A 25,009-nucleotide genomic window follows, 5' to 3' on the forward strand; every position below is an offset into this window, starting at 1 on the left:
AACATTACAAAGCCATAGACCTGGCTGGTATAATCCTTTCTATGCACTACAACATCCAGGAAATGTCCTATGAAATTCAGCAGGGCTCTACAGAAGTTCAAGTGTCATTAGAAACTCCTAGGATTTAAAAAAGAGATACCTGCTATAGCTTCTGAAGCATCAGGCAGAAAATTATACTCTTGCTGGAGTTCTATTGGTTTTTATAGGCCACAGGGGAATAAAGGGAGAGATGTTCTTCTCCATTCTGCACAGGCAGCTACCGTTCTGTGTTCCAATGGACAAATACACTGTCTGCTATTCCCTTCTTATTCATTCTTGTCCCCATAATATTAAAGCAAGGGCACTTGCACTGAAAGTATATGGCTACCCTTTGCATATGAAATAGCTTACCAATCACCTGCGTCAGTTGGTACAGGATGTCTTGAATAAAAGTACAAGTACATTGAAGCTAATTGTGTGAAAATATTTATGGCGTACTGAATCAAGTGAAAGCCATCTGCTCATTAAATATCCTGCTGTCATCAACAGCATCCTAATAAGCTGTAACCCAGACATATTGAACAAGTATTACTTACAACACTCGAAGCGACTTGAGTCCATTAAATGCGTAGACTGGAATACACCGGAGTCTGTTGTAGCTCAGGATCCTAAGAGAATCAGAAAATTCAGCTGCAGAATTATGTGTTTCTTTGGTTATTTTTCTACTAATTTGCTTAACAAGCAGCATGAAAAGCCATTGATTTACATAACAAGAGAGTTACTCGTTTAATGCGACTGAGTCTGTACTGCACAACAATTAAAACCGATGCCGGAATTGTGATTACTTACAGTGTCGATAGCTGAGTCATGTTGATGAAGGTGTAATTGGCCAACATGCTGATGCTGTTGTTGCTCAAGTCACTAAAGAAATAGATGCAGCAGATACATCAATTATACAAATGACTTTAAACAAGTTAGTTTAAAATGTTGAAGCAGAGTCAAGCAGCAAAGTAAGCAATTTCAAAGCTAGCCCTTATCAACTGCCTTCATCCTTTATAATCAACCTGGGAAGAATCCTATAAGGCACCACAGCCTTGTTCTCACTTCTAGGGCATATTTTCAGTGCACTGCAACTGAGAAGCAGCAGATGTAAAAGAAATCTCTGGGCAGATGGATAAGTGGACAGGGGAGCAGTCATAATTGCACAATGTCATCATATGGAGCTGCAATTTGTCACACTGATAATGCCCTCTCCCCAGGTAGCCTCTATGTGTTTTGTATACACATACATGTGCAACTTCCGCAGCAGAGTAGGGTGAATGATGTCTGATTGTGGGGATCTATTTTGAGCTCATACTCACAACTGCTCTACCTCTCAAACATCAACAAAAGAAAAAGCTTTGTTAGGTGCTTTCATTTTCTCAGTGCTCTAATATCATGAGCAATGGTTAATTATAAAAAAATGATGTTTGACTTTCAACCCTACCAGTGTGGTACAGGTAAATCTGCCACACCCAGTTACGGTCAAATAGTATGTAGAGGGTTTATCTACTTTTAAAGGAAACAACTGCTGACATGATAGGCAGAAATTAGTTTCAAATGTCAATTTCCCATACTCCACTCAAGACGTGTGGGGGAAAGAAACATTTAATTTTGCTGGCATTAAAACTAAGCATTTCTTACATCAGTGTCAGGTGTCTGAAGGTCGACAGTTCCTTTGGCACAGCTGTTAAATGGTTTCCTTCCAGATATCTGAAAAGAGTACATTTTGATGGTTAGGCACACATGTTCATATCAATGCTAGCCAGGTCCGGCTGTGTTATCCGTATTTTCTGAGAAATGCAGGATCTATTAAAACTCTCAAAGTAGTAACTAGTAGTAACTTTGACTCATCACAAATTTGAAATGGCACTAAAACTTTACTAGAACGTATTTGTTTTGTAAATCCATTGTCTCCAGTACTAAGCATCATGGTAGCCTGTTGGTGGTTTTGCTCAGAAATTTGAAGGGAGGCTAGTAAGAATCTTTGACCTTCAGTTCAAATAAAAGCTTATTTAGCTCTCTATAGAAAACTGTTACAGAAAGAAGGGAAAAAACCCGCACATGGTATGCCCTTGGCATAAGGTTATATTTAATTAAAGATTTTACAAGCAATTCCAAATGCTAATTGACCCCATTAGAACAATTGCTGCTCTCTGACTGCAAACAGACTGTACAGAGTGTTTAAATAAACTCTTGTGTGGTATGTTGCATTGCGTGATATTTGTACATCAGAATCTCACTTATTCCAACAGGACCAAGCCAAACATTTGATTATTTTCTAAGTTTCACTGCAGCATCTCCTATCTGAGACTTCATTAAAAAATGAATCTTTTTAAACCCACAGTAATATAGGGGTAGATTTTCAAAGGCACAAATCATGGTTGACTGTTTAACTCCCCTTTGTATCCCTCCCTAAATCTCTCCCACATTCAGCAGGTATATTTAATACAATAGGCTGCATTTCAGGTTATGTATGCACTGCGGCACCATTGAAAAAATATATTTTATTAAGACAAAACTAATGTTCACAGGAATTCAGGTTGCAGAGAAAGAAATTGCGTTTGACAGAGAGAAATTGTAGATGGCCAGGAGTATATATGGACTATTAATATTATCTGAATGACACCAAAATACACAACAACCATTTTTTAGCCATGAAAGACTCTACTCTAAACCAGAGAACATGCTCAATCTTAGGCATGCAATTTTCCCTAACATTCATGTGCATCGAAATCCCCCTATATCAAGATGGCTATTAGTCAGGATGGGTAGGAACGGTGTCCCTACCCTCTGTTTGTCAAAGCCTGGAAATGGATGACAGGAGAAGGATCAGATGATCGTTACCTGTTCTGTTCATTCCCTCTGTGGCACCTGGCATTGGCCACTGCCGGAAGATAGGATACTGGGCTAGATGGACCTCTGGTCTGACCCCGTATGGTCGTTCTTATGTTCTTAAGGGCTACGTCTAGACTGGCATGATTTTCCGCAAATGCTTTTAATGGAAAAGTTTTCCGTTAAAAGCATTTGTGGAAAAGAGCGTCTAGATTGGCACGGACACTTTTCCGCAAAAGCACTTTTTGCGGAAAAGCGTCCGTGCCAATCTAGATGCGCTTTTGCGCAAAAAAGCCCCGATCGCCATTTTCGCGATCGGGGCTTTTTTGCGCAAAACAAATCTGAGCTGTCTACACTGGCCCTTTTGCTCAAAAGCTTTTGCGCAAAAGGACTTTTGTCCAAACAGGAACAGCATAGTATTTCCGCAAGAAGCACTGATTTCTTACATGAGATCGTCAGTGTTCTTGCGGAAATTCAAGTGGCCAGTATAGACAGCTGGCAAGTTTTTCCGCAAAAGCAGCTGCTTTTGTGGAAGAACTTGCCAGTCTAGACACAGCCACTATGTGAAGATTTTCCCCTCTAAGTATTAAATGAACTAAAGTGCATTCCCCAGTCATTGAACAGGCGCTTTATGTGCATGCACGCACACAATACAGGCTGAATGATATTGCTCTCTTCCAAACTTACTCCTTAAACACATTTCATTACGTAATGAAATACATAAAGATTGTTGAATCTCTGGGGCAATTGCAAGTCTCCTCACATCAGAAGCACTGAAACAATCACTTCATTTGGGGTCTGAAAAAACTCATTGTAATGGTTGAAATGTTGCCAGGATGTTCTCATTTAGCAAAGCCGGGTAAGTATCTCCCTTGAAAAATGCATGTGCAATTACATGGTTCACTTGTGCACACATGCATGTGGTATCTAGGTACTTATCTAGATCCTTCAAGTCAATTTGTCACTTCTCATAAAACCACTGAATTTTAAATACATTAACACGATTAGGGCAAGGTAAGCCTGCTACGGTCAAAGTATTATAACGCTAAAAAAACGCAAAAGGGATTAATTATGAAAGTATTATAAAACAGAGACATTAGGAACTGTGGTTAAAGATTTGAAAGTGCTTCAAAATAGCTACCAGATGGCAACAGTATAGACTCTCACTTCAAGTGGGAAACAGCCAGCGTCTATGGAGGGTCCTCTCATTCTACTGGTGGAATCTGTGTATCCATATTTTAAGATATGGAGGGCTTGCTCTTGCACTCCTTAGTCAAATAACCCTCAATGAGGTGACAAATGTAGAATCAAGCCCGTGAGAACCAAAACTTCTCTTCTAAACAAAGCTGTGGAAGCAGAGGAGGAAAATGGCTCTACATCCTAAAAGTGATTTCAGGCAGAAAGTGTAACATGGCTTCATGGTGTGTGTCTACATCTGGGACAAAAAGGTGGGAGACCTGTGGCAATAGGGATTAGATCAGATTATTAGATGATCATTGTATTTGTCAGCCATCATGAGATTAGGATGTAAATGAAAAAAGGACACCGAGCCACCTGCAAAGAGGGGCTGGATTTTCTGTACTGAAGCGGGGGCTTGTCTCTTCTCTGGCATTCTCTTCTCGTACCCGAAGCCATGAAGCCCCAGGGTTCTGGGGCTGTGAGGAGGTTGTGGTACAGCAGGATGGGATGGATTATGTGCAGTGTCCTCATTTTGTTTGTGGAAAAACTGGTCAAAGATAACACAGCCTACTTCTTTCAGGTCTCATACAGCGTGTGGAGACAATCATAGAGAGGATCCAATGGTGCTGCACTTCCAATGAGGAAAGGCCAGTACAGCCCTAACATGACATTGGCCCATGTGACTCCGCAGGCATCTGCCAGTTTTCCGTGCAACTGCAGTGGCCTTTTCTATAGGGGAACAGATGCAACTTCCTCACGAATATATATGATGAAAAGGATATGCTTGAGTCAGGGCATGCACAGATTTCCTCCCTTTGAGGCACTTTGCGGTGGAGGTCCTCTCAGATAGACCTAGGTTATTGAAATAACTGTTATGCCCTTCAAAGGGTTATCAGGTCAGGGAGTACATACACCCACATGTAGCAGAGTACTTAGAGTACTGCATCTAAAGCCAAAAATATATCAAAATGATCATCTCAGAATCTGCACCATACACAATTTTTATTTTCTTTAGCAACAAACCCACTTGGTCTTCATTTAAAAGAGCAAACAACAATAATTATAGCTACTAACATATTATTGGTTTTGTCTCCATGTAAGCTGCTATAGTGCCAAAGAATTTTTTGCAAGGTATTTGGTCTAAAAGACTCTTGCTGCAAGTTGAGTTTTATTTGTCTGCATTATTTAAAAGTAAATAAGAGTGTACAGAAAAGCTACTGCCTTTTATTACAGAATACATTATTTATATCAACTTGTATTTTATTTTCTCTCCTCAGTTTCAGTGTAATGCCCTCCCCCATTTTTCTGTTGCCTCCGCTCTAGTTCATAAACTAAACAAATCCTGGGAAGAATTTCTCATAAGATATTAAATGTTGGAGCCTAATAATAAAATGAAAAATTCTTCAGCTATCAAATGAATAGAAAGAAAAACTGACCTTTCCCTCTTCACTTATGAACTCCCTATGTGACCAGGGATCCTATAAAGCTAGATTTACATTTAGAGCAGATGGGGGAAATAACCCAAGTACTGCTAGGATTAGATTGGAGAAAGGGGACCACAACTTTTTGTATTTTTGTCCAAAGGCAAAATCCTCCTGAAATGAAAAAAAAAAACTGACTTTCAAATGGATTGATCCTTGTATGTGCAGACATCCCATGCACCAAGTGAGGCATGGTACACTGACCAGTTAACCCTTGACAAGGACTGAGAAGTAAATGAGCTATACTTCAGAGGGGATAAATCCTGGTTTTCCCTCTCCTACAGGGGCAGAAGACAGTGAATTGTTGGAAGCCTACTGCTGGCCGTGCACCGGCTCCACCAGAATGCCATCTGCACTGAAAGAGAGCGAGAGGTTAGTCTGGGCTAGGGCAAGTAGATACAGAGCTGTATGATCCATCAGCCATTTGCCCCAAATGGAATGGGGTGCAACAGCTGTGAGTTATTTTGGAACTGACCCTGAAAAACTGGAGAGCTGTCACTTGGTGGAAAAGAATTCCACTTTCTTGACACTTTCTTCTCATGCACTAACCCATGGACTCTGGCGAGTTTTAAAATGCTTGCAGGTTTCTTTTTTGGGTTATTTGGGGCAAGATGGAAGTGCCCCGGGTGGCTCATCCAACCCAGTATGTCAAATCCAGCGACAGCGAGCATGATAATATAATCATTACGAGAATCCCAGGAAGGACAACGGGTAGATAGCTTGGATGAGATAAAGTAGGAAAAAGGAGAAAGACATCACATGAGGGATAAGATTTCATGTAACGGTGGTCTTCAAACCCCTCCTTAGCAGCAGTGTCAAAGACAAATGAGTCCTTGTTCAAGATCCGGAGTTTCCCGGTTATGCTGTCCTTTACTTCAGAACTGCGCCTGCCACTTCCAGATCCGGTAACACAACCACTTCAGGTCCAGCATGCATCTGTGGACATCCCCAGAGAGTGAACTCGAGAGTTCAACGCACATGCTGCTGTCGCCAGGTCCACATTCCAGGGCAAGATAGCCCAGACTACATGCCCCCTGAAGTCTGTTTTCATATCCAGGCATTCACTGCAGATCCAAACCCGAGTGGAACACAAGTACGTAGGTGTAGATGGCTGCTTACAAAAATCCCTGGCATTCTCAATGCAAAAGAAAGGTGATTTGCTGTCAACCCAAAGGTTCGTTGGAACTCTATTTTTTCCCTCTCCACACCAATGTGTTGGCTTCAATCAGTCAGTAACCCTTTGGGGCGGGGAATGTACTTCCTGGACATAGTCACTAAACCATCATGGTATAGGACTGTCTGAACTCGCTGGGGAAGGTAGGAACAATCTTGGCGAGGAGTAGTATCTTAAGGGAATGTGCAAGTGCCCTAAGCTCAAGAGTTACTCCCGCTTGACACTTTCTTTCCATGAACTAAACCCATAGACTTTGGCTAAGTAAAGGATCTAGTATTTATTCCAAAATAAGGAAATCAAAAGTAAGTCTGAAGGATAAACTTTAGAAGCTACTCAGGAATCCTTATTTAAGACGATAGGCACAATTCTTGCAACACAGCGGTAAAAGCTTCAGAATACATTTTGGGGCATTTTCCAATTCCAATTCATGTGGGGGTATTTTTTGGCTAGGCAAAGCCTTCCCCCATTGTTTCTTGCTATCTGGTGAGTGTTTAGCAATTGAACACTGAAAGGAGTATTTTTCATCGGTATTCCAAGGTAGACACAAACCTTTGGGCCTTTGGAGTTGAACTGCTACATCATATCTTCTTTGCAGAGCATATTCGGCTACAATATTCCCAACAATTTCCTGATTATTTTAGGGTATTAACACAAAGTGGTAATATTTATGCCAATGAAACATTTTGTGAATAGAACACAACAGCTTCCTAAAAATTTTACTCTGAAAAATTACTGATAATATCATTATCATGCACAGAAGTCATTAGGGGTGCACAAAGCTTTTCTGTTTAACTCTCTGTCACACTATACATAGAGTGATGACATATTCTAGTAAAATAATTCTCAAAACTTATTTTAAGTTAATTTGAAACATCTACAGGTTTCTCCAATATAATGATATAATGAGAAGACATGTTGATTTGAGTTTCTGCCATTGAAAAAGCATGACCAGGACCAAACTTGACTGGATTCTACATCATATGCCACTTGGTAGGACTTTATTCTTGTGACATTTACACAGAGCTAAGTTAATACAATAGCTAAAGCCGAAATTCAAAGTCATGCACTTAATCCTAAACCTAAATGTTTCAGTGAATTCAGCGTACATTCAATCCTACTTTACTTGAAAAAAAAAAAAGATGCATTTAAAATGACAGTTTTTTTCTAAATTGTCTATTTTTATATCAGAGAACACTTGGATCTGAGGCGATACCACTACCACAAGGTGCCAAAGTGGCATGTAAAGCTTTGAATCACTTGCAATTTTTGGTATGACAGAATGCCTGCTCTGCCATAAAGACAAATCCACAGAAGCATTCTGTGCTAAGAGTGGCAGCCAAAAGGTCAATAGAGTTCTCAGAAAGTAACTAAATGGGCATAAGGGAAGGATGGGGAAAACTATCATAATGTGGGGATTTTTATTTTAAACACTTGAGATAAAAAGTAGGAGTTGCTTGGCACTGCTACATTATATCTAAGTTGCAAAATTAAGTTAGGATCAAAACATTTTTGATGGGATCTTCAGAATATTGTTTGAAATTGAGGCAACTTTCTTTTACCAAAAAAATTCTGGCAGAGAGGGAGGAAATGAAGTATGACGTACCAGGAAATGTCAGATGTCAATGCTTTGAAAGGATCTTAAGATCTGGGGTTTCAGTTGAGCTCACTAAATAGACAGGGGCATTTGCAAAATTTGGATCCAGCTCTAGGTCTAGATTTGAATTTTCTGAACGCTCTGAAGTTTGGCATTTTCTTGGGCTCATCTCCACTAAAATTGCTATTTTAAAACAACCTATAGAAAATATGCCTTTGTTTAAAATACAGTCACGAGGGTTCCATAGCTAATTTCTCTGACATGCTCTGTAAGTGCTAAAGTCAGCTTTCTGATGCCTGTGAGACCTTTATACCACTCAAAAGACCATTTAATAACTGTTGATCTATGTCCTTTTTAAAACTCTCATATGTGAAATACTGATTTAAACTCTCTATTTTGGGAATAGCTAAAAATTCCCTTTTATAGAATAATTTAAACTCTCTCAATTGAAAGTGTTTCCCTTTACAATATATTAAGCAGACTGCAATATCTTTCCTGACTGAAGCAGCCTCAAGGCCAAGCCTGGCTAAGCTTTCACCTACATTGTTTCTCTCTCTTTTTATTATTAAAAAGAAAATCCACTTAATTGCATGTTAACTGTTTGTGCACAAATAGCGCTGATTGCCCAGCAAGGACAGGCATTTGCAGCCACAAACAGATATTTGTTTCAGATTTTCCACTTCAGGATTATTACATTGATCAGCAATGATGCAGATGATACTATGGCAGCACTGGGCGATGGCACACAACAGGCTAGTAAGTCTATATTAATCTCAGGTGACTTCTTGTAAATTTGCGATATCTACTTGATTGCAACAGGCTGAATGCAGAGAACTGAGGGTAGGGAAGTGCACAGCTAAGGCCTTGGAGGGATTATCTAAATGGAAGCTGAAGTTGCCAGAGAAGAGCATGGGAGAGTGTGAGGAAAGGAAAAGAAATGTGATATGGGAATGCATTAAACATGTTGTAGATATGCACAACAACACAAATAAAAAGTTGCAGTACATCTTAGTTTTCATACCACCCCCATCCCTTCTCTGTCCAAGTGCGTAGTATCGCCAGAGTATTATGAGTTCAGAGACTACATGATTGATGTATATTTAATCTAAAACTAGACTATTATCATTATAATAACATAAGCAACTCCAGTATTTTCTCCCCAATGCAAAAGCTTGCTAGTTCCCATAGACCTAACAACAACAGCTGGATACTGTCAGGCCTTTATTGGATACAGCCAGCCCTTTAATAGAGATTACTCTTTCTTTTAAAAATAGAAATAAAACTCAAGTACTGAGGTAATGGATGAGAAGCATGCTTGGGAAAGTTACTTCAGACAATAAGAAGGCACTGATCTGGAGTGACACTGGGCTGTGCACTTGATCGGTATGCTACTGTTTTACTGTTTTACTGCAGGACTAGAAATCTGATTTAACTCAAAGGACAAGTCTTCCCTTCAGACCCACACAGAGATCAAAGGAAGCCCAGGTGTGGACTGGCTAACCATACCAGTAACGTAAGAATGGGCAGTAAGATATTTTATGTGGCATCCTCCTCCCCTCTAATGAAACCTGTGGAAAGACGGGGAGATGGGCAGAAGGGTTTTGAAAAGTGTGGGATGGCTGAGGAATGGCAACTAGCTGGGATATCGTCCTTCTTAAAACTCCAAGAGATTTACACTGCAGGATATACCTGACCTTGCCAGCGTTATCTTCCCTAGAACCCTTCACAGCAATGTGAAGACTTTTCTTCCAAAGGAAAGCTTGGGACCAACTACCGGTAGGTGTTTGGTGGCAGCATGGCTCTAAATGTCAAGGGAATAAAGGGCTTCCAGGGACTCTTTCATTTTACACCTCCTCTCAAAGCTTTCTATGTGTAGTACAGCCACAGGCCCAATCTGTGATCCCATAATAACCCTGCTGTCTCTTTGACGGCTGTCCTTCATTCCTTCCCCAGTCAATCATTTGGAGCTGATAAAGACCTATCCCTTCTATAGATTTGACCCTTCTAGATTTCTCACATTACAGAACCAGTCCATTTACTTTACACGACTGGCAATTTCTATGTTTAGAGACACCTAGGGCTGGAATAGCAGGATGGAAGTGTGTTGGCAAAACAGTACGAAGAAAGCTTGTACAACACCTGTCTGCACTATGCCTAACTCAGGACCGGGCCCGGCTTTAGAGCAAGGCGAGCAAGGAGGTTGCCTTGGGCCCTGTGTCTTCAGGGCCCCATGCTGTCTGGTGCCCGCCCAGTCCCACATACCCAATTGCTCGCTCCCCTGCTCTGTCTGGGAGCCACCCGGCCATGGGTTGCCAGGTGCCCAGTCTTGAACTGGACAGTCCAGTATTTGAGCTTTCTGTCCAGGAAACAAATTGGGAAAATATAAATGAGAAAATATAAATGTCCGGTATCATATATATAGTAGCTCAATGTCTGTGACTCTGTAACGCTAAAACGCTGGCTGTTCCCTCTAGGAGGCGCTGTTGCCTCCCGCTGTGGCGCTTGGATGACTTCTGTGCCACTCAGCCGGGTCACCACGTGGCAACAAGCAGCTCAGGCGGCCTTTTGGGGTCCACGCTCCCCATGCAGCACAGGTTCGAATTAGCAGTTTGCATGTGTAGTGCCTATGAAAGTTAATTCGAACTAATGACTGTTAGTTCGAATTAACTTTGTAGTGTACACATACCCAAAGAGACGGAGAGAGAGGCAGAAGGCGGAGGAGAGCTGAGAGAGAGAGGGGGAGGCAGTAGAAGGAGGAGGAGAGAAAGAAAGAGACACGGAGCAAGAGACCAGAGGCTCAGGAGAGAAGACCAACGTGGAGGAAAGACCTGAAAATCCCGTCTTATGATGGGCTAATTGGCTAGTTTTCTAAATAAGATGTAATGTAGATTGTGATGTAATGTCAAATGTGTCCGGTATTTTTGTTGAAACCATCTGGCAACCCTAGGTTCAACCAAACACAAAATGCTGCCTTGGGCCCCACAAACTCTTTGGCCCGGCCTGCTCAGGACAGTTCTATTAACATTTCAATTAACTTGCAAAACAGACCTTCTAGAATGTATTTTATATGTAGAAAGGGATACAAGCAATAAAGCTAAGAGTAATTGCTTCATTGTGGCCCTTCCTTTAAGTTGACATCAAGGGCACCCACATACATGTTCTATGCTCAGCCTGCTTATGAGTCTATACAGTCAATCCAGGATGGAAACCCAAGAGGAAAATCAGAGAGGCAGAGAGCCTAAGTTTCCTGCCTGCCATCACTGCAATAACACCAGTGCCAATACTCTATTTAGGCTTTTCCACTGAACTAGGATATTATGAAATTCTACCCGCTGCAGAATGAAATTCTCTGTCTCCTTGTAAGAGGTATATTCATTTCAGCACTTTGTTATTTAGTACCTGTTGCAGTTAGAAATTTCCTGTTGCAGAGCTATTTTGGAGTTTTATATGCAATACTAATTTACTGGCTTGGTAAGCTGTATGGCCATTTTTTTTATTAAAATGTGATGTATAAAGTAAGTTACATTTTAATAAAAAGCATTTCAGCTTACAGCTTTTTATAGAAGCTGCCATTCTAATGTGGAAATGGAAGTTTCTAAGTGCAAGTCTCCACAGCATTAATCAAAATCCCTGAAGTCCATCATTACTTAGAACACTACATCAGATTCCTCCCAGCAAAAGAGCCATGAACCGTAAAGACAATTAACACTAAATCCTTGCCCCAGCCATCACCAAGGGCTCTGTCTACAGTGACACAGCTACTATTCTACTGTCTGGTGTGAGGGGCAGGATACAGTCATCCAGCGTGAGGGAACTATTGCTCTCTAGGAATCACAGCAAACCAGTGTGCCTGAAAATGGAGGCAGGTGGGGGCATGAACCTGGAATGAGCTGATGAACCGGCCATTTCTCTCATGTGGGAGGTCAACACCTGCTGAAATGGTAGACAAGTGCTGGAGCATGAGTGGCAGCCATAGAGAGGCACCTCAGCTGTTCTGGCTGGTTCCCTTCTCATGCAGGTCTTTGTGGATTTTTTGTGTACATAAATTAGCTACTCAAAAGCGGTGCTGCTTGAGGGTTGGATCTTGAACCTCTCAGAGTAAGTGGTTACTTAAATAATTTGCAGCCCTTGCCAAAGGACAATGGCTCACTAGCGATACAGAGTGCTTTCAAGGACTCAGGATGGGAGTCCCTCCCTGTTGTGGGAGGGAAGATATTTGTTTCATAGTCCTAATAAACCTGCGGGGAAGCTCCTGTTTCTACCACCAGAAGCAACGAATATAGGGTTGTTTAATGTGGAAGTTGATGCTATTAGAAAAACACAGATAATTTAGAAATGTCTGAGCTATAGAAGTCAAAACTGAAGTAGTTATGAAAACCTGTTTAATTCCATATGGCAGGTGTATGGGGGAAGGCACAGAAGAATCTATGCCTGCTAGATAGAAGGTGAAACTCTTCAGATAGTTTTCCCCCCTCCCAGTTTTTAAAAGCCTTTAAACTTTTGGAAAACTTTTGAAATCCACAGACAACTACATCCTAGATAACACAAGGCTTTCTAGAACATAGCTGACATCTTGACCTGAACCAGGAAGCAAAGAGGAAATTTGTGAACTTGTTTATATACTTTTCATTTCAGACAAAAACCTTTTGCTTCAGGAACTGATGTCAAGGGAAATTTGCCTGGGTTTGTTTTTAGTGACAAGCTGGCCTTTCAAGTTCAGGTTGGCTGAAGGAATCAGAAAGTGACAAAATCAGCTGGGTTGGATTTAAAGTTTACTTCCAACACATGCAAAAGGCAGAGTGATACCATGCAAAAGGAGGTGTGGTTTGGAGTTAGTTCCATTGCAAAGTTTATGGATTCATAAACACAAAGCTCAACTGGAGGGTTGCACATTCAAGTTGATTAGACTGTTCAGTTCCATGAAGCTGTACTTGTCAGATCACAGACAGCAAATTTCATTTGGAAAGAACAAGACAAGGATAGAGCAAACTGCAAGGATAGGATTGTAATAGAATAGTTGATGAAGCAATTAACAGATAAGCAAAAGCTTATTGGTTAATGCTATTGACTACCTGCATTTCCTGCCCCTCTTGCCCCCACCAGTAAATTTTTTAGCAGGCTGGCCAGCAGCCCAGCTCAGTCCTGGCTTGCATCGGGTTCAGGACCTATCCCTCCTGCAGGTCTGCATTTAAAGTATATTAGGAGCCAGGCCAGCAGGGAGCCCGGCTCAGTTCCAGCTTGCACCGGGGGTCTGGGAGCTCAGACCACCACCCTCCCAGACGGGGGGGCTGCCACCCTCCTCTGCTGCCTCTTTATGGGTATGTCTACACTACCACCCTAGTTCGAACTAGGGTGGTAGTGTAGACATACCCTATCAGAGGCAATAGCTCAGGATGACAGACAGCTGGTCTATGTGGGGAGCAGGTTTTTAAACTGCTCCCCTCACAGACCAGCTCCTGCCTGGCATCCCATGCTGCTGTCTAGACTTTAGTAAAGCATTTGATACAGTCTCACATGATATTCTTATCAATAAACTAGGCAAATACAACTTAGATGGGGCTACTATAAGGTGGGTGCATAACTGGCTCACAATCCTGCTGGAAAGCTGTAACAAGTGGGGTTCTGCAGGAGTCTGTTTTGGGACCTATTCTCTTCAATATCTTCATCAACGATTTAGATATTGGCATAAAGAGTACGCTTCTAAAGTTTTCAGATGATACCAAGCTGGGAGGGGTTGCAACTGATTTGGAAAATAGGGTCATAATTCAAAATGATCTGGACAAACTGGAGAAATGGTCTGAGGTAAACAGGATGAAGTTTAATAAGGACAAATGCAAAGTGCTCCACTTAGGAAGGAACAATCAGTGTCACACATACAGAATGGGAAACGACTGTCTAGGAAGGAGTACGGCAGAAAGAGATCTAGGGGTTATAGTGGACCACAAGCTAAATATGAGTCAACAGTGTGACGCTGTTGCAAAAAAAGCAAACATGATTCTAGGATGCATTAACAGGTGTGTTGTGAGCAAGACACAAGAAGTCATTCTTCTGCTCTACTCTTTGCTGATTAGACCTCAGTTGGAGTATTGTGTCCAGTTCTGGGCACCACATTTCAAGAAAGATGTGGCGAAATTGAGGAAGGCACAGAGAAGAGCAATGAGAATGATTAAAAGTCTAGAGAACATGACCTATGAAAGAAGACTGAAAGAATTGGGCTTGTTTAGTTTGGAAAAGAGAAGATTGAGAGGGGACATAATAGCGGTTTTCAGGAATCTAAATTTGTCACAAGGAGATGGGCGAAAACTTGTTCTTCCTGGCCTCTGAGGATAGAACAAGAAGCAATGGGCTTAAACTGCAGCAAGGGAGGTTCAGGTTGGACATTGGGAAAAAGTTCCTAACTTTCAGGATAGTCAAACACTGGAATAAATTGCCTAGGGAGGTTGTGGAACCTCCATCTCTGGAAATATTTAAGAGTAGGTTAGAAAAATGTCGATAAGGGATGGTCTAGTCCAGTGGTCCCCAACCTTTTGGGGATGCCGGGCACCCGGGGGCGGGTCCACTCATGCGCTGGGCACCCGGGGGTGGGGCCGCACTACTGGTGATGACACATTAGAAGGATAAGAATGAAACTGACTTTCAGATGAAACTGTATTATTAGTTCATGAACTGCACAAATGTGACCAGAAATCGCTTATATATGAAAAACATGTACTCTTTCGCTTCTCCAATTCGAGTCACTTTTCAGAGCAGAATTATACTTCATTCAGCAAGAATTTTTTTTAGTAACCTAAAAATAATCTTGAGCATTTGAGGTACTAATTGTTTTTTTCCAGCAGCATCTGTATCTATGCAGAACACTCAGGAGCCCTATTTTACAGCAGACATAACACCACACAGGCTCACTATGGACTTTTCTGCTCTGGAACACTCAGAATAGTTCAGATTAATCAAGTAAAGCTATGAATTTAACCCATAATTTAAAGTGAATTAAACCCTTGTGTGTTTTACACTCTCTTTCAGAAGTAAAGTGGCCTCAGCTTGCTGTTGCTCAATCCTCCCAAAGGATACAGTTTAAGAAAATCCCACGCAGCAGCAGTGCAAAATACTCTCCTTTGAACGGTGAAGAGTGAAACTGTAATGCCTATTACACTCGTCTCCCTTGTGTCTACCAATAATAGTGCTAATTAGCGTCAATCAGATATGGATGCCTGCTCAGTTGAAAATGGACTGACTAACTTTATATACTCTCAATATATGGTAACCAACTACTTTCATATATAAACACTATTAGCTGGTAATAACTTCCAATAACTATTCATCTAGGTTAGATTTCAGTGTGTGTGACCTAGAGGTAAAAAGCTCTGTATTTCTACTACCAACCCTTCAAGCCATTCAGATCCTCCAGTATTATAGATTTCTTTCCTGTAAATTCATAGTAAATGAATAAAGCTAGAATGGCTCCCATAACTCATGCACATTCGCTTTACAATTTAATCTAATTACCTCTGTTATTTTAGACATTTAACGAGAAGAGAACAGAAAAGAATCCACTGTTTGTTTTCCCTGCTGTTTCTTTTGAAAAATGTCATGTGGTGGGATAATTAGCCCACAGATGTATGTAAGCAATACAGTCTCCAGAGCTCTTTCAAATTGTCCATTTTGATCTCAAGCTGCTGAAAATGCACTAAATATTATGCAGTATTGACTTATTCATGTGCTCCCGACATATAGAATGAATAGAAACTAATACATGGCTTGTGTAAAATATAAAATGACATCTCCTCTCTGTTCAGAGTACCAGAGGCAGTTACAGCCTGCTTGGGCATAAGAAAAAGGCCGCAACAATCAAAAAGATAAGGAAGGGATCAAAATACAAAGATTCATTCACTGAAGTCCATGGCAAACTCCCATGGACCTAAACTAGAACAGTATCTAGCCCCCCTTTCTTGTGAAAGGAGCAATATAAAATGTAACTTACAGCTCAGTCACATCCTTCGGGATGCCTTTGGGTAGGATGCGCAGACCTTTGTTACTGCAGCGCACCACCGAGTCTACACAAGTACACGGATCCGGACAACGAGGAGAGAGCAGACAGCTGCTTTCATCATTACCTGCAAAGAGAGAGAAAGAAAATGAGGGCCCTAATATTTGGGAAGGAACGCTACCATGCAGGCCAGGAGGGCTTGCTCCAGAGGTAACTGCTTGCATCTAGTACAAAATAGGGAGATCTATAGGTCTACAATGGTTGGGCTGTTTTTTGTCCCCTAATATTTAGTGTCACCTCAAAACCTCATACTGGATCACTGGTGTCAGGATCCAAATCTGCCCTGAAAAATAATGGCTAATGTTTTAAAGGGAAAGGATAGCAACGTTTTATCAAAAAGCTACCTAGCTTTTTGAAATTCTATGAATCTTTAACCATTAAATAGCCTTTTCTCAGGCACTCCAGAAATCCCCCATGTTAGCTGAAATGGAAAACTTTACCAAAGTATTAGCCTTAATCTTATCTCGACAGAAGACAATCGTGACCTACTTTATGCTTTACAATGAATCTTTTCTTTAAATAACTATCTAGCTTTATTTCCTCATGATGTCACTTCAATGTTAAGTGTCGACTTTTAATGTTGGCGTGGTACTTCATTTATCACTTTAATTTTAAACCTCGTTGTTGACAAGGATAACTAGGCAACAAACAAACAACAAACAAACAAACTGAGCTGCACTCCCAGAATTTCTGGCAATCCATCTGTGCATGCATAAAAATACCTAATACCCCTAAAAGTGAATTCAAACTTCCATAAACAAGAGATAAAATCTCATAATTGAATAACAATGGGGCTTGCATGGACGTAACTAAGTCTTTGAAGTTAAGAACATTAAAGCATGGATTCTCCCCAAAAACAACACGCTTCACAGAACATGAGGAAAATGCAAACTGCAGTATCAAGATGCACATGGAAGGAAACAGTTTGTGAAACATACTTGAGATGATCATGATAAGAATGCAAGCAAACTGAATGTCTTGAACTCTGAAATATTAAACTTAAATCATATAGCCATATTCCCATTAGATATTTTCATTTATTTAAGACCGATACAAAGACTAATTGAGGCCGAGATGATTTTCTTTCTTTCACAGGTCTGTCACATGTATCACGTTTAAACTAGACTGGAAGCCCTTCTAGAGGTCTGCAAAGTAATCGTAACAACTTTCACTCATGAGTGTGAGTATGTGAAAGGAGATGGTTTGCATTAAGCATGATGGAGGGAAAAAGAAGAAAGAAGAATGGAGGAAAACCCTTCATCATTATGGAAGAGCCTATGCCACAAAGATATGCATGAAACTTAACTAAATAGCCACAGGATCTTTTGCTGTAACTCCTGGTCTCCCCTGCTTACTTTCCCCTATTGTTTCTTATATTCACTCATGTGTCTTGTATTAAATTATTTGCTTATCCTGCAAATGATTAAGTGCAAGAGCAACTTTATGCACCTGGGCAGTCCCACTGAGCCAAAGCTGATGAATTTGAAGTTGGTTACTCCACTCTCACCCTGTGCTATCACCCCCAAATCTTGCTGCACGGGGAGATAGAGGCTGATGTGCACAGAGAGCACAAACCTCTTCAGAGCCTCCTATCCCCACACAGAGCAGAACTGAAGTACTTCTGCAAAGGCCTTTGGAGCACAGACCATCATTTTGTTCTGTGTTTGTAAAGCATGTAGCATGATGACGTCCTGTTTCATGTACAAGGGTCCTAGCAGTTGTCACAATACAAATGCAGCAACACCTGGGACCCTCCCTAGCAGAGAAGGAAATGATCACTGCCATTCATTACACTTCACTGATATTTTTTGGGTTAATTTTCTCTGACATTCCTATATTCCCATGATATAACTGATGAAACTCCAGAGCCCCTAGATCTTGTGGGTTCTCCTAGCAAGCCCCATTCCCACTGTCCTCAGAGGGAAAGAGAATAGGAGGAAAAATCACTAACTACACTGGCATCATTCTCAAGGAAGATGGTTTTGTTCATCAAACTCCCTGGCAAGGAGCTGAATGCAGGATTCAAGGTTGAAAAGAGGTGTATTCTGAAAGACTACAGAGCAACCAGACGATTGTGCAAGAATTTGTACTTATGTCTGGGTTTGGAGGGAGGGGGACCACAATATGGGAATCTATCCAGGTGCCATCACCAACAAAAAAATGAAGTCCCAGATGATACAGAACAATGACATTTGATTCCGGACAGTTCTCTCCCTCCTGACTATGACAGAACCTCAAAGTTACGAGCACCACAATTACAAATGGACTAGTTAACACACACCTCATTTGGATCCAGAAGGATGTAATCAGGCAGCAACAGAGACATTAAAAAGCAAATAAAACACAGTCCTGGGTTAAATGTCAATTACTTAAAAAAATTCAAGAGAAAGCAGCATTTTCCTTCTGCAAAGCTGTATTAATCAAAGCTGTATTAATCACAGTATCATAGAATCATAGAACACTACAACTGGAAGGGACCTTGAGAGGTCATTGAGTCCAGTCCCCTGCCCTCACGGCAGGGCCAAGCACCATGTAGACCATCCCTGATAGATGTCTATCTAACCTGCTCTTAAATATCTCCAGAGATGGAGATTCCAGATTAAGTTAACATTCAATTGTAAACTTTTGAAAGAGCAACCATAACATTTTGTTCAGAATTATGAACATTTCAGAATTATGAACAACCTCCATTCCTGAGGTGTTCTTAATTCTGAGGTTCTACTACAAATTTGATTAATCTTTTTTCATCATGATATCATGGTGCTGACTCCGTGATAAAACCAGCAGAAATACCAGTCTGGTAGTGAAATACTAAGCCCCATCAAGTTTCCTTACCATCACAGGTGAAGTCCTGGATGGCCACATCTTGAATTGGAATCTCCTTTAAGAAAGAGGGTTTCTGGCAACGTGGATTTCCACTGACAATTCTCCTTTTCCTCAGCCATTTCCCCAGCCATGCCAGATGGCAATTACAATTAAAGGGATTAGACAGCAAATTACTGAAAGGGAATTAAGAGAGAAATACATTAAACATGGTCAGATACTACAGGAATTAGTGAAAGCCCATATATTCAGAGCTCAAGGATTCTGTTCAAGGCTCTGCCCCTTATTTTCAGTGACAGCCTGGACAATTAACTTAGGCCTGTTCTACCCAGAAATCATATACCAGTATAAATGCCTGTAAGGGGTGTGTGATTTATACAGATACAATTCTTTGTGAGAATGCAGCTATATCAGTATCAAGGTACTTTTCATTCATATAACTTATTCTCTTTCTTATAAAGAAATAAACTATATTGGTTTAAGCACATTTATACTGTATAATGGGGGAAGAGAGAGAGAGGTATGTATCACTGTAGCTATGCTAGTAAAGTAACACAGCCTTGGGGTGTACATAAGCCCTTGGTGTGAGTAAGTTTACTCATCTAGAAAAGGGTATGATATTATAGTACAAGCCTGCAGGTATTGTGAGGTACATGACATATCTTGTACCTGCTTCTGAAATATCTTTTAAATGCAGTCCAACTGTTGTAGCACAGAACATGGCTATCATAGTAGTAATTCATGATAAGAGGCCATTGGATGGAGTGCCTAAGACGGGTATGTCTATATTGCAGTTTAGTCAAACAGTTATTAGAAAACCAATGTACTCCAAATATCAACAATCATTTTGTCAAGCAAGATTCCCAGGAAACTGTGGATAAGAGCTCTCTTCTTAAACACAAGCATATATCTAATATCAATGCTGAAGTCACTGTAAACCTGTGGGCTGTGTCTACACTGGGCCACTTATTCCGGAAAATCAGCCGCTTTTCCGGAATAAGCTGTGAGCTGTCTACACTGGCCCTTGAATTTCCGGAAAAGCAACGACGCTCTACTGTACAAAATCAGCCGCTATTCCGGAAAAGCTATGCTGCTCCCGCTCGGGCATAAGTCCTTATTCTGGAACACTGTTCCGGAAAAGGGCCAGTGTAGACAGCCCAGTAGTCTTTTCCGGAAAAAAGCCCCGATCGCGAAAATGACGATCGGGGCTCTTTTCCAGAAAAGCGCGTCTATATTGGCCACAGATGCTTTTCTGGAAAAGCAGCCTGCCAATGTAGACGCTCTTTTTCCGGAAATACTTATAACGAAAACTACTCTGTTTTAAGCATTTCCGGAAATTCATGCCAGTGTAGACACAGCCGTGGTGTCCAACCAGTTTTGAAGCTAAACTGCCACATGTGGTTAGTGACTAGTATGTTGGACACCACAGCTGTAGACAGAACCTTAGTTCATAGATATATATATAATTAGAGATTTTGGGATTTTTTTGCTGGCTGCTTTAGGGAGTGGTCCAGGACCACGGTAGGGGTGAGCCTGCCTTAGCCCCACTGCACTAACACTCAGAACTGAGTAAGCAATTCCTAGCTTGATCCAGCTCCGAACCTCTGCCCGTTATGAACCCCCTCCTGCACTTCAAGCCGCTGTCGTAGCCCTGAGCGCCCTGGACACAAACTCCCTTACAGAGCCTGCACCTAGAACCCCCTCCTATACCCCAATCCCCTGCCCCAGGCTCAGCTCAGAGCCCTTCTTACACGCCAAATCCCCAAGACCAGAGCCTGTGCCCCAACCCTCTTCCCCTGCCTGGTGAAAAGGAGGGAGGATGGGGGAAGGGAGGAAGGTGTGAGCAGGGGTGGGGCCTCAGAGAAGGGGTGAGAAGGAGGCGGGGCCAGGGTATTTGAGTTGAGGTAGATCCTGGATTGCACTTAAATTCCAAAAGTGATCTCGTGCTTAAAAAGGTTGGACACCACTGTCCTACATGCTCCTAAAAATCTGAAGTCCTCATTAAATAAAGTTATGTCAAGACTTTATCCAATCATTGCTGCTTCAGATTCATAGAATCCCAGGGTTGGAAGAGACCTCAGGAGGTCATTGAGTCCAACCTCCTGCCCAAAGAAAGACCAACCCCAAATAAATCATGCCAGCCCGGTATATGTCAAGCCGGGACTTAAAAGCTTCTAGGGATGGAGATTCCACCAGCTCCCTTGGTAACCCATTCCAGTGCTTCCCCACCCTCCTAGGCTGTGTCTACACTGGGCCACTTATTCCAGAAAATCAGCCGCTTTTCCGGAATAAGCTGCGAGCTGTCTACACTGGCCCTTGAATTTCCGGAAAAGCAACGATGCTCTATTGTACAAAATCAGCTGCTATTCCGGAAAAACTATTCTGCTCCCGCTTGGGCATAAGTCCTTATTCCGGAACACTGTTCCGGAAAAGGACCAGTGTAGACAGCCCAGTAGCCTTTTCCGGAAAAAAGCCCCGATCACGAAAATGGCGATCGGGGCTCTTTTCCGGAAAAGCGCGTCTACATTGGCCGCAGATGCTTTTCCGGAAAAAAGGCTTTTCTGGAAAAGCAGCCTGCCAATGTAGATGCTCCTTTTCCGGAAAAACTGAAAACGGAATAGTATTCCGTTTTAAGCAGTTCCGGAAATTCATGCCAGTGTAGACATAGCCCTAGTGAATAGTTTTTCTTAATATCTAAGCCAAACCTCCCCCATTGCAACTTGATTTCTATGGAATCTCATGAAAAACCTCTGAGTGAACTGAGAGGAATACAAATAATCATACCAATGCCCAGACTATATAGTTTTAGGCCAATACCACACACCCACAATATGGTTTACAGCCACTCTTAGAAAACTGGCTAATATTTTTAGCAAAAAAACACCCCAATACAAGCAATAACCCAGAGCAATGGGTATGTAATTACAAGCTGGCCTAGCACTGACTATTGAAAGTTATATTTAGAGTTAAAACAGCAAAAGGAAACTCAGCACAATGTGGTGCAATTACCAAAACCCCCAACTTTCTTTGTCTCCACTACGACTCCACTAACTACTTCACTGTCAAGAAAGAGGACTCAAAATGAGGAGGAAAGGAACGGCTTTCAGAGTCAAAGAGTCATAAGCAAACATCTTTTCTCAGGTGAAGGAGACACTGAAAGCAACAATGTATTTCCAGTTATTTTGATCCTAAATTTGTTTCTATTTTCTTTCACTCACAACAGGACTGTAGACAGGATGGCCTGTGCAGTTTCCAGATGGACTGACATTGGCCCAATTTTTCCATGAGCCAAATTTTTAAACTCCAAAGCCAAAGCAGCCAGTGCTTCAAAGGATTTTTGCCATACTGCCATGTTTACCCATAAATCCCAAGACGAAAACACTCCACAATTGGGGACAGACTCCATATATATACAAGGAGTTTTTTTTAGAGAAAAGGCTACATTGAACTTATAGAATATTTCACACATCTACTCCACTTTTATTCTGGGTATATCCAAGCGCTTCACAAATATAAATTGAATCCAAATCCTTTTACAAAGCCAATTTAATCTAGTTAATTATGGCAGGAGGGCAGGGACTGTAACAGTTAAGATTGTATAATGGTATCCATGAAAGTGCCCTATTTTCATATGAAGATTGCCCCTTTGGGGATAACATTTTCCACACACTCTAATGGACAGGTATATATTATATTGTATTATATTAGTTGCAACAAAAAATGGAGACTAAAAGCCTATTCCTATCATAGAAAGACTCTTGAATTGTATCTTTTTTACTTATACCCATCTCATAGAACTAGAAGGGACCCTGAGAGGTCATCAAGTCCAGTCCCCTGGCCACATGGCAGGACCAAGTACCATCCCTAACAGATTTGCCCCAGATGTCTAAATGGCCTCCTCAAGATTGAGTTCACAACTGTGGGTTTATCAGGCCAATGCTCAAACCACTGAGCTATCCCTTCCCCCTCACTACAGATAGACTCTTGAATTTTTAAACCCTGGGAATAGCTGTGATAGAAGGTTGAAAAACAGCACAGCAATAAGACCTTCATGAGGAGAAGCGTCTTTTAAAAAAATAAAATGCTGTGTGTTCAAAGCAGGGGTGAGAGTGGGTGTGTAAACTCTGACATTTATTGTTTTCTTTATTTTCACCTTTTATTCATCACTAACACCAAAGATTAATACATCTGAACTCTACATTCGAATTCTCTTAAGTAAACTAAGGAAATATGGCCTAGATGAATGTGTGTGAGTAACTGGTTGAAAGAACATTCACAAAGAGTAGTTATTATGATTTGCTGTCCTGTTGTGAGATTGTGCCTAGTGGAATCCCACAGGGGCCAGTCCGGTATTGTTGAACTTTTTCATTAATGATTTAGATAATGGAGTAAAGAATAAGCTTATAAAATGTGCAGATGGCACCAAACTGGGAGGGGTTGCAGGCACCTTGGAGCACAGATTTCAAATTCAAAATGACCTTGACAAATTGGACAATTGGTCTGACCTCAGCAAGATAAAATCCACTCCAGACAAGTGCAAAGTACTTTACGAAAGAAGGAAAAATCAAATACACAATCACAAAATGGGGAATAACTGTCAGGGCTACTCAATATGCAGCTTGGGTTGCATGTGTCCTGTGGTCCTTTTATTTGCGGCTTGCAGTGTTTACACGGGGCTCTCCACACGGCCCGTAGGTGGGATCCTTTGAACACGGCCTCCACTGGGAACATGCTCTGCAATGGCAAGGCATCTCCCAAGAGCATTGAAAGATGCAAGCAGACAGGCTGGCTGGAACAGATGGGTACAGGGTGTCGGCATTTCTAGCCCCCAGGGAGGAGGGGCCAAGAGAGCCAGGTCATTGTGTGAAAGAAACTATTTGCATATATATTTGCATGTACATGCAACCGCACTTAAGCTGCAGCCCTTGGCATGTGCTGTGAGTATCATTGTGGCCCCTGGGGCTTCCAAAGTTGAATAGCCCTGGTCTAGGTTTACATGGTCCAGCCACATAACAGGGGGCTGAAATCGATGACTTTAAGGTTCCCTCCATCCCTACATTTCTATCATTCTATGATTTGTCAGCTCTTTGTGGGTAAACTAATATCTAGAGAAAAGTAATGTGTAGAGGAAGAGTTTAAATTTTCCCTGCACATTTGGCAGAATACCGCAGGGAGGAGGAAGGCGGCTAAGCAAGTTTTGCTGAAGGGGAGCTGGGGCTGAGAACATTCTTCAATTTCGACAGATGATCCAAGCTCAGGGATCCTTTGGTTCCCTCTCGAGCTCCCTGTAGTTAGAGAGGCTCTACCTAAGAGCGGAGGTCCACCCAGGCAGATCAGGTTGCAGATCAAGGACAAGGTGCACAGGAGAAAGGTCCCCTCTTAAGGCATTTTAGGAGCTCAGGGTTGGGGAACATTTTTTGGGCCCGGAGCCGCTGACTCACAGGAAAAGCAGCTGGGAGCCACACAAAAATGAGAAAAAGAAAAAACAAACAAACCCTGACTGAGAAGCAGAAGGACGCTCCCCACATTCCCCTTGTACACCGGAGTCTACAGGGTCCCAGACTAGTAGATTTTATGCACCCTCCCCTCATGATTTGGGGTGGGGCCAAAAATGAGTTCAGTGTGTGAGAGGGGGTGCTACGAAGCAGGCTGGGGGTGTGGAGTCTGGACTGGAGGGAGGGTGCAGGAGCGGGCTGGGCATAGGAGCGGTGTGCAGGAGGGAGGCTGTAGGGCTGGAGCGCCAGCCTGGGCCCCAAGCCTGGAGGATCAGATGCAACCCTCAGGCTGTAGATTTCCCCATCTCTGATGTAGCTGGTGAAAGCCTAAAGCAGCCCAGCTGTGTCACTGCTTGACCTAGCATT

The 25,009-nt window shown here is 41.9% G+C and overlaps 1 protein-coding gene across 1 annotated transcript in view; it reads right to left on the reverse strand.

Moving 5' to 3' along the window:
- The window catches only part of SLIT3 (slit guidance ligand 3), a 791,947-nt gene that overhangs the window by 133,256 nt on the left and 633,682 nt on the right, over nt 1-25,009 (reverse strand). Inside the window, exons 19-23 of the mRNA XM_006115755.5 lie at nt 19,161-19,324; nt 16,260-16,392; nt 1,663-1,731; nt 829-900; nt 576-647 (exon numbers count right to left, since the gene is read on the reverse strand). Of these exons, the coding sequence (XP_006115817.1) occupies nt 576-647; nt 829-900; nt 1,663-1,731; nt 16,260-16,392; nt 19,161-19,324 (510 nt within the window). The remainder of the gene's footprint in view (nt 1-575; nt 648-828; nt 901-1,662; nt 1,732-16,259; nt 16,393-19,160; nt 19,325-25,009) is intronic.

Source organism: Pelodiscus sinensis, chromosome 16 (genome assembly GCF_052426305.1).
Source record: "Pelodiscus sinensis isolate ZL-2025 chromosome 16, ASM5242630v1, whole genome shotgun sequence".
Lineage (NCBI taxonomy): Eukaryota > Metazoa > Chordata > Testudines > Trionychidae > Pelodiscus > Pelodiscus sinensis.